This window comes from Sinohyriopsis cumingii, chromosome 4, assembly GCF_028554795.1.
Source record: "Sinohyriopsis cumingii isolate HCF-2022 chromosome 4, ASM2855479v2, whole genome shotgun sequence".
Taxonomy (NCBI): domain Eukaryota; kingdom Metazoa; phylum Mollusca; class Bivalvia; order Unionida; family Unionidae; genus Sinohyriopsis; species Sinohyriopsis cumingii.
Window position 1 is genome coordinate 5,334,799 of NC_142964.1, and position 13,621 is coordinate 5,348,419.

General features: G+C 35.6%; 1 protein-coding gene across 2 annotated transcripts in view; it reads right to left on the reverse strand.

Moving 5' to 3' along the window:
- Positions 1-13,621, reverse strand: part of LOC149800565 (heat shock factor 2-binding protein-like) — a 69,479-nt gene that overhangs the window by 21,718 nt on the left and 34,140 nt on the right. For both annotated transcript variants that reach the window (XM_089954512.1, XM_089954511.1), the window contains exons 6-7: positions 4,740-4,872; positions 4,048-4,171 (exon numbers count right to left, since the gene is read on the reverse strand). In XM_089954512.1, coding sequence (XP_089810638.1) covers positions 4,048-4,171; positions 4,740-4,872 — 257 coding nt within the window. The remainder of the gene's footprint in view (positions 1-4,047; positions 4,172-4,739; positions 4,873-13,621) is intronic.

The following is a 13,621-nucleotide window of genomic DNA, read 5'->3' on the forward strand; positions in this document are numbered from 1 at the left end:
CCTTGAGATGATCCATATGCCAATTATCAAAGGTGTTGGTTTGGTTTGGTGTTTTGTGGCACATCAACACTGTTAAGGTTATCTAGTGCCAAAGCAATCAAGGTGCCTTGTCATGGACATACTATAGTTGCCAAGCTGTCTTGACTGGATGGTGGAAACTGAACCTGCCCTCTTTGGTGACAAATCCAATTCAAATGTACCACCACAGCTCTCATGATCGTTCATGAAACAGAGTCAAAGGTACTGACACTATAATGAATAACTGGGAACAATAAAGTCACTCTAGTTTGACAATTAAGTCACACTGACAGAGGTTAAATATGGTAGTAATACTCTCCTTGACATGCAACCATGCTAACTTTCATGAATTTAGGTAAATTAGGGTCTAGGGTATAATGAACACAGTTGAAATTACACAAATCAATCCAGAAATAAACACTGGGTCACACTGATCTAATTTTCTAAGGCTGAAATACACTTGGTGAGATGTATCCACTTGCCAAATTTCAAAAATGTAAAATCAGATCCAAGATTTAATGTGTGTAATGAATAAACATAAAATACAAAAGTTAATAGTGAAAATCAATTCACAATGACCTAATTTCTGTATTTCTGAGTTAGTCTCCTAGAGATGCAGCTACAACTGTACACTACAATTTTCATGAACTTTGCCGGGGGCCCCGAGTGGCCGAGTGGTCTAAAGCACTCTCTGTTACGGATCACTGCCATCTCACCTCTGTCTGCGTTGGTTCGAATCTCGGATTCGGCTAATGTGGGTATGTGAGAAAGCTTGCCAGTAGCTTCTCGTGGGTCGGTGGTTCTTTCCGGGGTTTTCCGGTTTCTTCCTCCACCATTAATACTGGCTGCCATGTATAGCCTATCGTGTGCTGAAAAATGGCGTTAAACCCTACCACAACAACAGCAACAACAACATGAATTTTGGTGAAATAAGATTCAAAATATTTAGGATGTAATGAGCTGACAGCTGACAATGAAAAAGTCCATCAGACATGAAAATTAGACATCAATGACCTAGTCTGGGTATGGTTGAGTTTCTTCCTTTGAGATGCAATCCACTTATAAATATTCATGTGCAAGTGAAACAGGGTTCAAGATATTCAGGATGTAACAAACAGAGATAAAATACAAGTCTTTTAAGAATTAGCTGGGTCACACTGACCTAGTTTTGGTATGGCTGAGTTTTGTTTATTAAGATGTATCCACCAATTTTCTTCAGTATAAGTAAAATAGAGAGTAAAATATTAAGGTTGAAACAAATGACCAACTGAAATTACACGTCACTCAAGTAAGAAAGTTAGTTTATAGTTATCTAGTTTTAGTCATTATTCTCACCGAGATGCATCACTATAAAAATATTTTTATGAGCATAGGTGAAATAGGGTTCAAGATACAGAGGGTCTTGCTAAAGCTGTCAGAATGTTGGAAAACAGATACCCCATCAAATGGAAATTGTAATAAATATGTACAAACCTGAAATTAAGTCCACATTTTTCTTTAATTCACTGTATCCTATAAATATCACTGTCTAATATCTTCTGGTTGAAAGTCCAAGAATTCATCCCCTTTATCTGATAAAGTTCTGAAATCCTTCATTGTCATGAACTAGTCATCACCTAACTCCCTTTCCTCACTGTCATATGCAGATGTTTATTTAGAGACTGAGCTTGAGCTTCATAAGTAACTCTTTGATCATACAATTTGTGAAATCTATTAATAGTTACAACACAACAGGTCATTTGCATGGCAAGATCAAACAACCACCCTCTGATACTTGCCACTGTATCACACTCACAGCTCAATCAAGAGTTTTCATGTGGAATGTAAGTCAATTATTTTGTGGAAGAGGCATACCTCTGATTGGCAGGTACCCTAGTACCCTTATACCTGTTGGCATCTTTTATGTGTAGTAAACCAAACATATGAAGGAACAAACACACATGTGAAAATATACCTATGAATGAACAGGCAAAACAGTATATCATTTCGTCAACTATGTTGGTGAGGAGATAAAAATAAACACGATAGAAACTATTCCATGAAGAAATGTGTGTGTAGTGGGGAGATCTTGAGGTACCACAAACCACAAAACCAAAATTTTTCACCCAGACCATAATAAAACTTAAAATAACACTGTCATTCCTTTCCATTAAATATAAAAGCCACCTCCAAACGACTTACTGAGACAAAACCTGAAATAAAGTTGTACGCTTCCAATGAGTGACACAACAAGGAATCAAGCTATCATCCAAATCCTACCTGTTGTAAGGGTTGCTTGGACTCTTCTTACATTAGATCATTCAATTTGTGCTTAGCTAACCTGTCAAGCATTCAGTTTCCATCCAATACTAGATTATGATACAAGTCCCGGAGGAATGGATAAACATACACACACACACCCAAACAATGTCAGTTTTCATTTTTCTGCCTTGTGGACCAACTGCTTCATTTACAGAATGCCCTAAACAAACTGGAAAACTGGTGCACATGTAATGGCATGGTGGTAAATACTGGTAAAACTAAAACATTACATATCTCAACACAGCAAAGAAGGACAAATCTTGATTGTGATCAACTATGTCTGACATGGAAGGATACAAATCTGCAAATGGTCTGTCATGATAGACTACTTGGTGTTCTGGTAGATAATAATATATCATAGACTGAACATATCAAACATATCAGTAAAAAAGTCAATTCAAGTTTATGGCTTCTCAGTAGGACAAGACATTTTCTCCCTGAAAGGCACAGAAAACTATTTTATAACAGTTACATACAACCCTATTTGGACTACTGTAGTACAGTATGGGGTAATTCAAATGATAAAAACATATCAAAGCTGGCACATCTTCAAAAAAGAGCATTTGGGCTAATATCAATCCAGAAAGAAAGCAAGTAAAGTTTAGCTGGTAGGTTAAAAATATTACCTATTAAAGACCAAATCTGTTTGAGAAAAGCCAAATTAATGTACAGGATATCTCATAATAGTGCTCCTGAATATTTACAACCACTATTCCTGTATAGGCTACCTGGTAATACACCCCACCTGTGATCCATGTCTACCAAACAGTATAAAATTCCCAAACCAAACAAGGAGTTATTTAAAAAAGTTTCCAATACTCTGGAACTCTGCTCTGGAATAGTATTCCACTTGAAATACCCACTCTATTTCCTTCTTCCAAACCCAATATATCCAGTGGCTTCAGAGATGCAGCTTAAATAAATAAATTCCTTTGTATGAGGGCCTCAAGGTAGATTAGTTTTTAGCTAATTGTGTTACCCTCTTTAAATAAGGTCATTATTATTATTATTTACTATTATTATTTGCTCTACTTTTAACCTGGCCCTTCCTCCACCTACCACTTGTCATTCATCTCCACAAAACATCAAGCTTTTTATGTGTCCTGGTTTTTCATTGACATTGGTGCAGTACATAAAGCACATGGATTCAACAGAAGTGTATTATTTGTTACTAGCAACTTCAATGAATGCTTCCCAGAAACAGCCTGGATGGTCCAAATGGATAATTTCCTATTTAGTAGTGTAGCATTATTTTTTACATGATAGTATGTTATCAGAGTTTGCAAAAATGTTGCGAATCAGAAACAAACAACATGTCATTTATGGAATTAAATGAAACACTGATCACAACCCAAATTACTTTAACAACCCAAATTACTTTAATTAAAACACTTGCACAACAAATGAAAATTAAAAAACTTTTCACATCCAACACTAGGAAGAATAAAATAAAGTTTCATTCCAACTCCCCCACAAAACAGCTTTTTCCTGGAATAGCCCTTGTTGCTATCAGCCATGAACTAAAATGAAGCTGAACAAGTTTTAAACAGCAATTTCAACACTAATTCACCATTAGTAGGATCTATGATTATACACATGATATATATGAAAGTGCTTCACAGCAATTCTTTTACAGTGACCTACTACATCTTTGCTTAATAACAATACAAATTCCTGCTCCCTGGGAAAGAAAGACAATATACTGTAAATCACATAATTTTGAATCACTTTTTGAGATGAGCACATTTACTGATAGGCATTGCAGACAGCACATTAATGAAAGTATCCAGGATTTGGCAGCCATACTGGTTGTTGACAAGAAAGTCTCTACCATATGCAGAGGCAGCCACATCTGAAATGAATTGTAAATTTACATGGGTCAATGTATATGACCTTACATCAGTCCTTATTAATTCATTAACTAATAAATTTATTGCATGAACTACTTGATGTTTATGGAATTGATTGTGATAACTGTCATATAATTTCTTAAATTTACATGAAATCAATAAAAGTTTTAGTTTCCTTTTATATTATATCAATAAAAATTTTATTTTACTTAAAGACTTTGTTGTTGTTGTTATTTAACATCATTTTTCAGCACAAGATAGGCTATACATGGCAGCCAGTAGAACTGGTGTAGGAAGAACCCTGGAAAGCCCCAAGAAAAACCAACAACCCACAAGAAGCTAATGGAAAGCTTTCTCATATAAAAACATTAGCCAAGCCTGAAACTGGAACCCAAACAGACAGGCAAGATTGCAGTAATCAATCACAGTGAACAGCATGGACAACTGGGGGCCCTACAGACTTTGTTATGTCATGGAACTGCTTGGTGGTTATATCATAAAAATGATGGATGACATTTTAATATAGACAGACATGTAAATAATTAGTCCTACAAATCAATATGGACTTACTTGTTATAATGCCGCATAATGCTAAGATGAATTGTGTCTCATGCGATTCTTCTTGAGGCCAGTCAGTTTTGTAAGCTTCACAGAAACTTGTTAATGTGCTGGAGGTGAGGGATAGAAATTCATCCACTTTTGACTGGAAAAGATTTGATTTAAAGTAGTCCAGTGAATGTAAAATAATTATTGTGCAGCTCATGATGTGATCCTTATGTTATGACATCTATGATTTCACTACATTATAGGGGTAAAATGATACACCTGTGCCATGTATCTATACAATTCACATTACGTACCCTGCAATACATTTATATACACATGTGAACTTGATGGTCTTTCCATCTTTGGAAGGCAGTTGGTGCCCTTTCATGTATGCTGACATTCTTGGTTGTATTTTCAGTATGCAGACTACAGACAGACACATAGTTATTGTATATTTATATGCAATTCTCATTGATGAGAAGATATCAGCAATAGTGTCAAACAGACTACATTTTGGTTGCAGTGAGTTTTATTCCATGTTTTGGGCCCTTTAAGGGTGGCTCCATTTAACTTCCTTTGTTTTGTACAACATGAATGATTTGAAAACATATTATTACCAATTTTGTGTCTCAGTTGCACATGGAAGACATTACGATGTTATCTTCAAAACAGAGGAAATAATGCAACTTCCTCGTGCAAAGAAAATCTCATCTAGAACAAATCAGGACATGGGAATAAGGCTGAATACCAACAAAATCTATCACATTTTATTTCCTGCCAATACAAAAGACTGCTGCAGCCACAGGTACTTGTATTTGTTAGTGCAGAAGGAAAACCATCGACTACACCGAGTCCTACTGTACAATTTTCTTTTAACTTACACAGGGTGATAAATTTGAGCAGTTTGAAATCTGCCCCACCACTCATTCCATGCTAATTTCATTTATTCCATCAGCAACTTCATTCACTAGTTAAATAACTCTGCATAAAAAGAGGAATTTGTTTCCCATGTTCAATTTAAGGAGAGATGATGACATGATTTTATCTTAAGGGAGACCTCCCTTTATCAAAGAAAAAGGAGGGGAGGAAAAAATGATTATAGTTAATTCTGAGCATACTCTGTTCCTTTTCTCTGCTTCAATATTGTTCTGTGCTTCTTTCTGAAGGGGTACATACTTAGCTAGCTTGAATATGGTGGGAAAGCAAACTCTTTGTGATTCTTATGTACAATTTTCCAGAGATCACATATTTTGGATACATGTGCTGCAAAATAGGATTTTTCACTAACATAAACTTCCTTTGTTAAATCAGTAGTTTACTGACTACTATGCCAGATATCTTATCTGTTCCATAATGCTGTATAAGGGTATTTAGTCCATCAATGCTTGTGCAGACAGAGGTATTAAAATAAATATCTTTACTTCTTAATTGCATTGTAAACCCTTATTTTATTCAATTTATCTTAAGCCTGATATGGATACATTATATGGTCTTGTACCATATTTTCTACAGGGCAAATCTGATTAATTAAAAAAATAAAAATAAAATTGAATTATACTTTTAAATTGTCATTATTCTGCCCTTTGTACATCTACTTTCGAAATATCACTAAAAGGGTCATGCCGTCTATTTTTTGTCCATCCAGCATGTATATCTGACTCGTATTTAACACCATTTCAGGCTCAAAATAATCTCACTGGTGTCTCCCATTAACAATTTCTCTGCTCCAATAATCGGATATACTTCATAACTTAAACAATTATTGTCATCATCACTATCATCAGCATGTATTTGCTGGGAGTCAGACATTTTGGGTTCTCTAGGTAGCCCATATTTTAAATACACAATTGTAAAACTTTCTTCATGAATGGTTCAAACTATGCCATAATTCTTATTCCTGTGCACGTTGTTCTAATGAAATTTAGTTTTACAACTATTCATGTTGTGCTTAAAGAACCCAGATGTGGAACAGTTGCTACTGGAAAAGCAGATGTCTCCACAAGAATGGCTCAATAAAAATTGTATACTTCACTTAGCACACTTTTGTATTTCACTGTTCTCCAAGCACACGAATTCATACAAATTTTGCATGATCTGCGCAATGACACACCCTGACAGCATCTCCGCTTAAGTACTTGACATATCTAATGACTTTTCCGCAAAGACTCTGTTGCTCTGCCAATACTTCCTGTTTTGTCATGCTGAGAATAAGCTACATTGATTTCTGATTGATTGTTATTGTTTAACCTGGAGCCAAATAAGAAACAACAACAAATGAGAATTCAATGTAACATAATTTCAACGTGCAACACATCGGTAGCATAGCTTTCGAATAGACCAAAGTAGTCAAGATGCAATTCAAAGTAGAAACTTCGGGTAAAAGTGGTTATTAAATGATGAGTAAAGTACTTCATTAAACATGTGGAATGTATAGTATATGATGAACATACTTCTGGTTTAACATGATTAGCATGAAATGGAGGGGAGGAGAGATTAAGATCCATGCCACTTTGCGTTAACTTGCAGACAGCGAGTGGGTATTCTCAAATAATGGATTATAATTTTACAGAATAACAAGGCAACTAATAATTATTCATGACTGATGAAGACTAAAATAGCATGCATACGCTAAGTATAGTATTGTATCGATTCTCCATCTTGTATCAATATGTGTATCATTTCAGCAAACATATCAATGCATTGATATATAGATGAATCATTTCACCCCTACTACATTATGACGTGACCTATATGAAGTCACTATATGATCTCACTTTTTCTTAGCTGTATTTTATCAACGAACTCTACAAGAGGTTGTACATATAATGACATGGTTAAAACTTCTGTCTCACTAAATAATGAAAAAGAATAATTTTAATATTTACAATAATAATAATGTGAAAGCAAATGAAATCTTTGGAAACCTTAGCAATTCACAACTTACATAAACTGGGCATGCAGGTAAACTGGACATGATGGTTCTCTTTGCAGAAAACTAAAGTTACCGTATATAAGACGAGTCAAACTGCAAACTGCACAAACCCAGATCTATTACTGCATAATGCACTGGCATATCTAGGTCTGTGCAGTTTGTTAGGAGTAATCAGTAGAACAAACAACACAGACCCCAATCCGCAGGCAAATTATGCTTCAGCAGATTAGTATCTTTGCTGCTTTTAATTTGATTCAACTTATAAGTATATATGGTATCTTAATAATTGTGCATTACTAAAAAAATTACCCTACTTAGAAACTTTTCTCACAGTTCCTCATATGCATCTTTCATAATTAAGAACTACTGTGACATACAACTGACATAACTGTTAAAATTATTGGTTTTCACAAACTGCATCTTCATCTATTCATATGGTACGAGAATAAATCCTGTCCTCAAGAACAAGTTCCCCCAACCTCAGACATCAGTTGATAGATTCAACCCCAACTGTAACTTTACATCAGTAGAACCTTTCTTCCACGAGCGGTGACATCACCACAGTTATCACAGACCCATATGAAAGGACTAGGCATTTGGCATCAAGAGCAAACACTACGCTTCTATATGATATCAAACAATACAGCAATGTGCAAAGTTCCTTCAATAATGTAAAACCAAAGAGTCCTCATTTTTCTGAATAAAACATTCACCATAAGAATACATCTCAGGTCTGGATTCTGAACTTCCTCTTATCAAAGAAAGTTACTGGTCCAAAGAGCTCTTCGAGCTATTGTCAAGGAACAAATGTACACCACTTCCAACTACCTTCTCTCTAGTCAACCTTCCGGACCTGTTTGCAAATTTCTTTCATGACAAAGTACAAACCATTAGAGATAAGCTTGACAACACAATTTCAATTGACTTGTCGTCACCACACAGATGCGAATTGGCCACTGAACTTGGACAAAGTGATTTCATTAGGAGTGCTCTTAAAACTCACCTATTTCGACTGCAAGAACAAACTTAAAAACCTAATAATGTTTCCTACCTTAAATAATTTCAGCATGTTTTATGATTTTCTAATTACATGGTGTTTGTCTTTTGTAATCATATCATTACATATGTCTTTTATCTTTTAGGTGTTGTCTAATATTGTAAAGCTTCAAAAGATTAGGCACTATACAAAGTCCTCATTATTATTATTATTATTATTATTATTATTATTATTATTATAAGATCTAAATCAGGTTGTTCACATCTTAGGTCTGGAATTTGGTCTTCCTCTTGAGATATCTGAATCAGTTTGTTCACATCTTAGGTCTGGAATTTGGTCTTCCCCTTGAGATATCTGCAAAGCTACCAACCCTCTAGGGTGACAATTAGTGAAAATAGGGATAAAAATTAGTGAATTTTGACATGAATTCATGAAGCAATCTTCGAGTCCAGGAATATTTGTTGGAACAAATGTTTAGCATGATCTTCAGCTGATAAAGGTAGTTTGTGTTCAACAAGAAAACTCAAAATGTTTCAGCATTGGCTGCTTGCAGGAAAACTCACAAACAATGCTTCAGCATTGGTAGCTTGCAGGTCTTCCATCAATGGCTTAAAATTGTCCAGAGCTGAAATCTGCTCTGAGTTCTTAATTTTCTCAACCTCTATAGTCTGACTATACCAATCCACTTGTTTGTACCACCCTACTGATTTCAATAATGGAAACCTTTAATGTGAAAAAAATGCAAGGAACTCAGTCAATTCATTCATTCATTTATAACTTGTAACCTGACTGTGAGTAGAGTGGCCCATAACACCGTCATCATCATTGTGTTTCATGCTGAACAAAAGTTTTCAATATGGTAGACGGACATGCTCAAGATCCATTTCCAGTTCCTGGACGAGTCCATTTAAAACCAAGGGGTGCATGCACTACTAAAGATGTACATACATATGTCTTCTGCTTCTGATATTTACAATGTCGAATCAAGCAAAAGAAAAGAATGACAACAACAAATCTGCCTTTCATGTGGATTTAACAAGCGGTTTAATTTCTATTTCATGTCTGCAAAGGGATATAATTCCAAACTCTCAATGTTATGGTAATTTACAGAATTATCCGGCAATTACTGAATAGGATGAAATACGTCATTATGTTGTCTGACATAAATAAACTAGCCCATAGTGTGCGCAATATGGTGCCATGTTAGTATGGAAAGTCCGTTAAGCATGAAGGGTAAAGTGGATGCCAGTATTAGTGACATTCTGATCACAGTCAGGTTAGAAATTAAAAATCAGTCATTCAATTGACTTAGTTCTGTGCACTTTTTATCACATTAGACGTTTTCATCATTGAAATTCATGGGGGGGTACTAACAAACAGGCATGTATAGTCAGACTATATGTGCTTTTGTTACCTATGTGCTTCCTCACATCGTCTCTGCCTCCATGCCTGATGCTAAAATTTGTGGCACACTGTGTGCAAAAAGCATGATGTTGGTGTTTGATGGCTGAATGCATGGCCAGTTTTTGGTATATTCCAAACTAAACTTCACTTTTTGTGCAATACATTTCTTTTTCCTTGTTGGTGAAGACATTTTCAAGATGTGATGCCGATTGGTAATTCAAATAAGTGTTTGCGGCACATGCGCAAAGCAAAATTCCAGTTAAGCCCCAGTTTCTTTCAAAAGCATTTGTAAAACTACTTTTATACATATAAATTAAAATACACTATAATGCTTGCTACCGGGCCAACTGTACCAATCAGCTACAGTTCCACTAATATCACGACCAGCAGTACCGGACCATTTCGGCAACAACAGATATCATGACTAGTGCCTAATGGGAAATTGGTTATTTTATTAAAAATTTAAAATAATTGAGAATTGGGGCACAAATGCCTGAATTGCTGAAAAAGTCATGAAATTCACTCCAAAATCGTGAGGGTTGGCAGCTATGTATCTGAATCAGGTTTTTCACAACTTAGGTCTGGAATTTGGTCTTCCTCTTTAGATATCTGATTCAGTTTGTTTAAATAACACACAAACTGGCTAAGATTTGCAAACTCTGGATGAATTTGACATTTGTTCAAACAATAATGGTGAATGAACTGCTTTGTTTTGTACAAAAGAAAATGAACACATTGCCATTTGATTATATTGTGAAGCTGTGTGCTGACACATAATGTGACAGTGACACTGAGGGTGCAAAATGGACCCTGTTCTCCGTGGTACAAACAGTTGAGAGAATGATAAAGAGGAAGAGTACGGATAAATCTATAAATAATATGAAAGATATTTTGAATCTATTTCTGTCCACAGACCCAAATGACATACCAAGCTTTTGTGCATTGGACCTATCAAAGTTTCCACCTGTATCTTACAATTATGTGGACAATTTTATTGAAGGACATGGAAAATGTGAAACACTCAGTGGATATACTTAAGTCAGTCCAGGCGGAGACGTCATGTGCAATGCAACATTTATGTGAACAAACCCATCCATGTTCAACAGTCAAAAGTACACTGCCTCCCCATGCTGACAATTCGAGCAAAGTTCAGTCTGACATTGTACTCACTGAGAATTCATCTGCGAACCGAGGCTACAGTACAACAATGAGATGAAAAGTCAACCATGTAGGTCAACGAGGAATACCCCTGAACCCAGTCATCCAAAAGAAAGAACCGTTACTAGCAGCACACGCGAAGGAATGCAATACATGGACTCAAACAGCAATGAGACTCGGCCTAGTGCAAACAAGACCTGCTCTGCTTTATGAGATATAACAGCAGAAATCCATTATAATAATAAATCAGATGATGGTGAATTAAACCACAGCACAACTGTGTTGAAAATGGTCGCATATTCAGAAGACACTAATGCCCAAGACGAGGATTTGGAAAACGATAAAACGTTTGCTCAAGTCGCAAGTTCTCTCACAAACAACAACCTCTGTATGGCAGCATTTCCACATAAAACTCATGCACAAATCTGCATCAATGATGGCTTAATAAGTTTACGAATGTACAATCCACACACCAGTTTCCAAGAAGGCATGTAAGTGTTATAAGTACATCCAAATACAGGTTTCCATGTTTTTCAAACTTTCGCAGATTCTTTTGTACCATTCATTCTTCATTGGAAGGTTCTCAAATTTGTCTTCCATTCTTCTTGCCACTAAATCTTTCTGAAAACAATGATGCAAAGCATCTCACCTTAACTTTCATCAGACCTGGTAAAAGAGTGAGCAACCTGAAATGAACATGCTTTACAAATAGATCACACTCCAAATCCTAAAGACGGAATATTCATGAAATCTAACCTCAGACTAAATTGAGTCTTAAACCAGTGAAGAACATCTCTAGCTAACTGTTTGGCCTGTTCTCCAAAAATACCAAGACCTGATCTGAAGGCACTGTGAAAAAAATGCAGTGCACATGAAGAAAACTGTACTAGCCACAGAAAACATAAGCCTTTCAAATTGGTTTTAACAATGAACCACTTTCTTATTAACATTATGGCTATCACTTCCTAATTAGATAAATTGAAATGGAGGCAGTTGGTACTCCTCTATCTGTATGTCATCCAGTGCCTGTCCTGGTGACAGGACAATCTTCCCCTGTATAAAAGAAGCACATACATGGAATAAATAAGTAAAACCAGAAGCAAAAATGGTGGATGGGGCAGCTGTACAAGATGTCTTCATATGAGAAAGGCACTTTAATCAAATATGCATGTAAAGATATATACCAAATATGATAAATTTTTAGCTGATTAAGTATAATAACAATTTTGAAGTGAGAACCAAACATGTGTCACTACCAAATGAAATTACTGCAGCAACAGAACAAATAAATCATTGTTGTGACTTTAAATGGACTTAAATTCCATTTATCCCCCTGTGTATATTTCTAAGTGTCACCCACTTTGTACTTTTAAAATTCCATAGTCCTAACAACACAGAATACACTTTGTTTCCTCACGATCAAAATTGTCCTGCTTCAAGAATTAAACAATAATTTGATAATAATAATAATAATAAGCTTTATTTATAAAGGGTGACTCATTCGTCAAGGAATGATTCTCCCTTGAGGTCCTCTTAAAGAGAGTATAACAATGCGCATTATATGAAGATAGCAATAATAATAATATTAATAATATGCTTTATTTATAGAGGGTGACTCATTATTCAAGGACTATTCCCCCTTGAGGCCCTCTTAACCCTTTACCTCACAGAGCATAGTGACAAAGTGCAGCGTGCTATAAACAGAACACCTGTTACATAGCCGACCATATAAGCATAGGCCTGCCTGCAAAATGTTAAGCAATGTAGTGTATGTTACGTTTAACAGCAGTTTTAACCATTTTACCTTTTTGGTACACATCTATTATATGTGGAAAATTTAAGAGTAAAGTCCGATTGTTATAGCTGTGTAATTATTTTTCACGGAAGAATTTTTATGTGCTTTAAAATCGAGAGCGAACTCGTTCACCATCATGTCAGTGAGGCCGCGTGACCAACCGTAGCTGCCATTTCCCATACTCGAAATTTACATGTTTTTCGTCTGCGTTTACATCGCTAACTCATCTGAATTTGATAATCACTAAAAACTAACTGCTGCCTACATAAATATCAGAGCCTTTACCTAAGTTACTGAATCTTTCATAGCTGTGATTCTAATCGTGAAAACTTCAAAAGTACTGAATGAAATCCTGCCTATGAACTTTTAAGTAATGTAGTGTATGTTACATTTAACAGCAATTTTAACCATTTTACATTTATGGCAAACATCTATTATATGCGGAAAAATTTAAGAGTAAAGTCCGATTGTTATAGCTGTGTAATTGTTTTTCATGGAAGAATTTTTTATGTGCTTCAAAATCGAGAGAGAACTCATTCACCGTCATGTCAGTGAAGCCCCATGACCAACCGTAGCTGCCATTTCCGATACTCGAAATTTACAAGGTTTTCGTCTGCGTC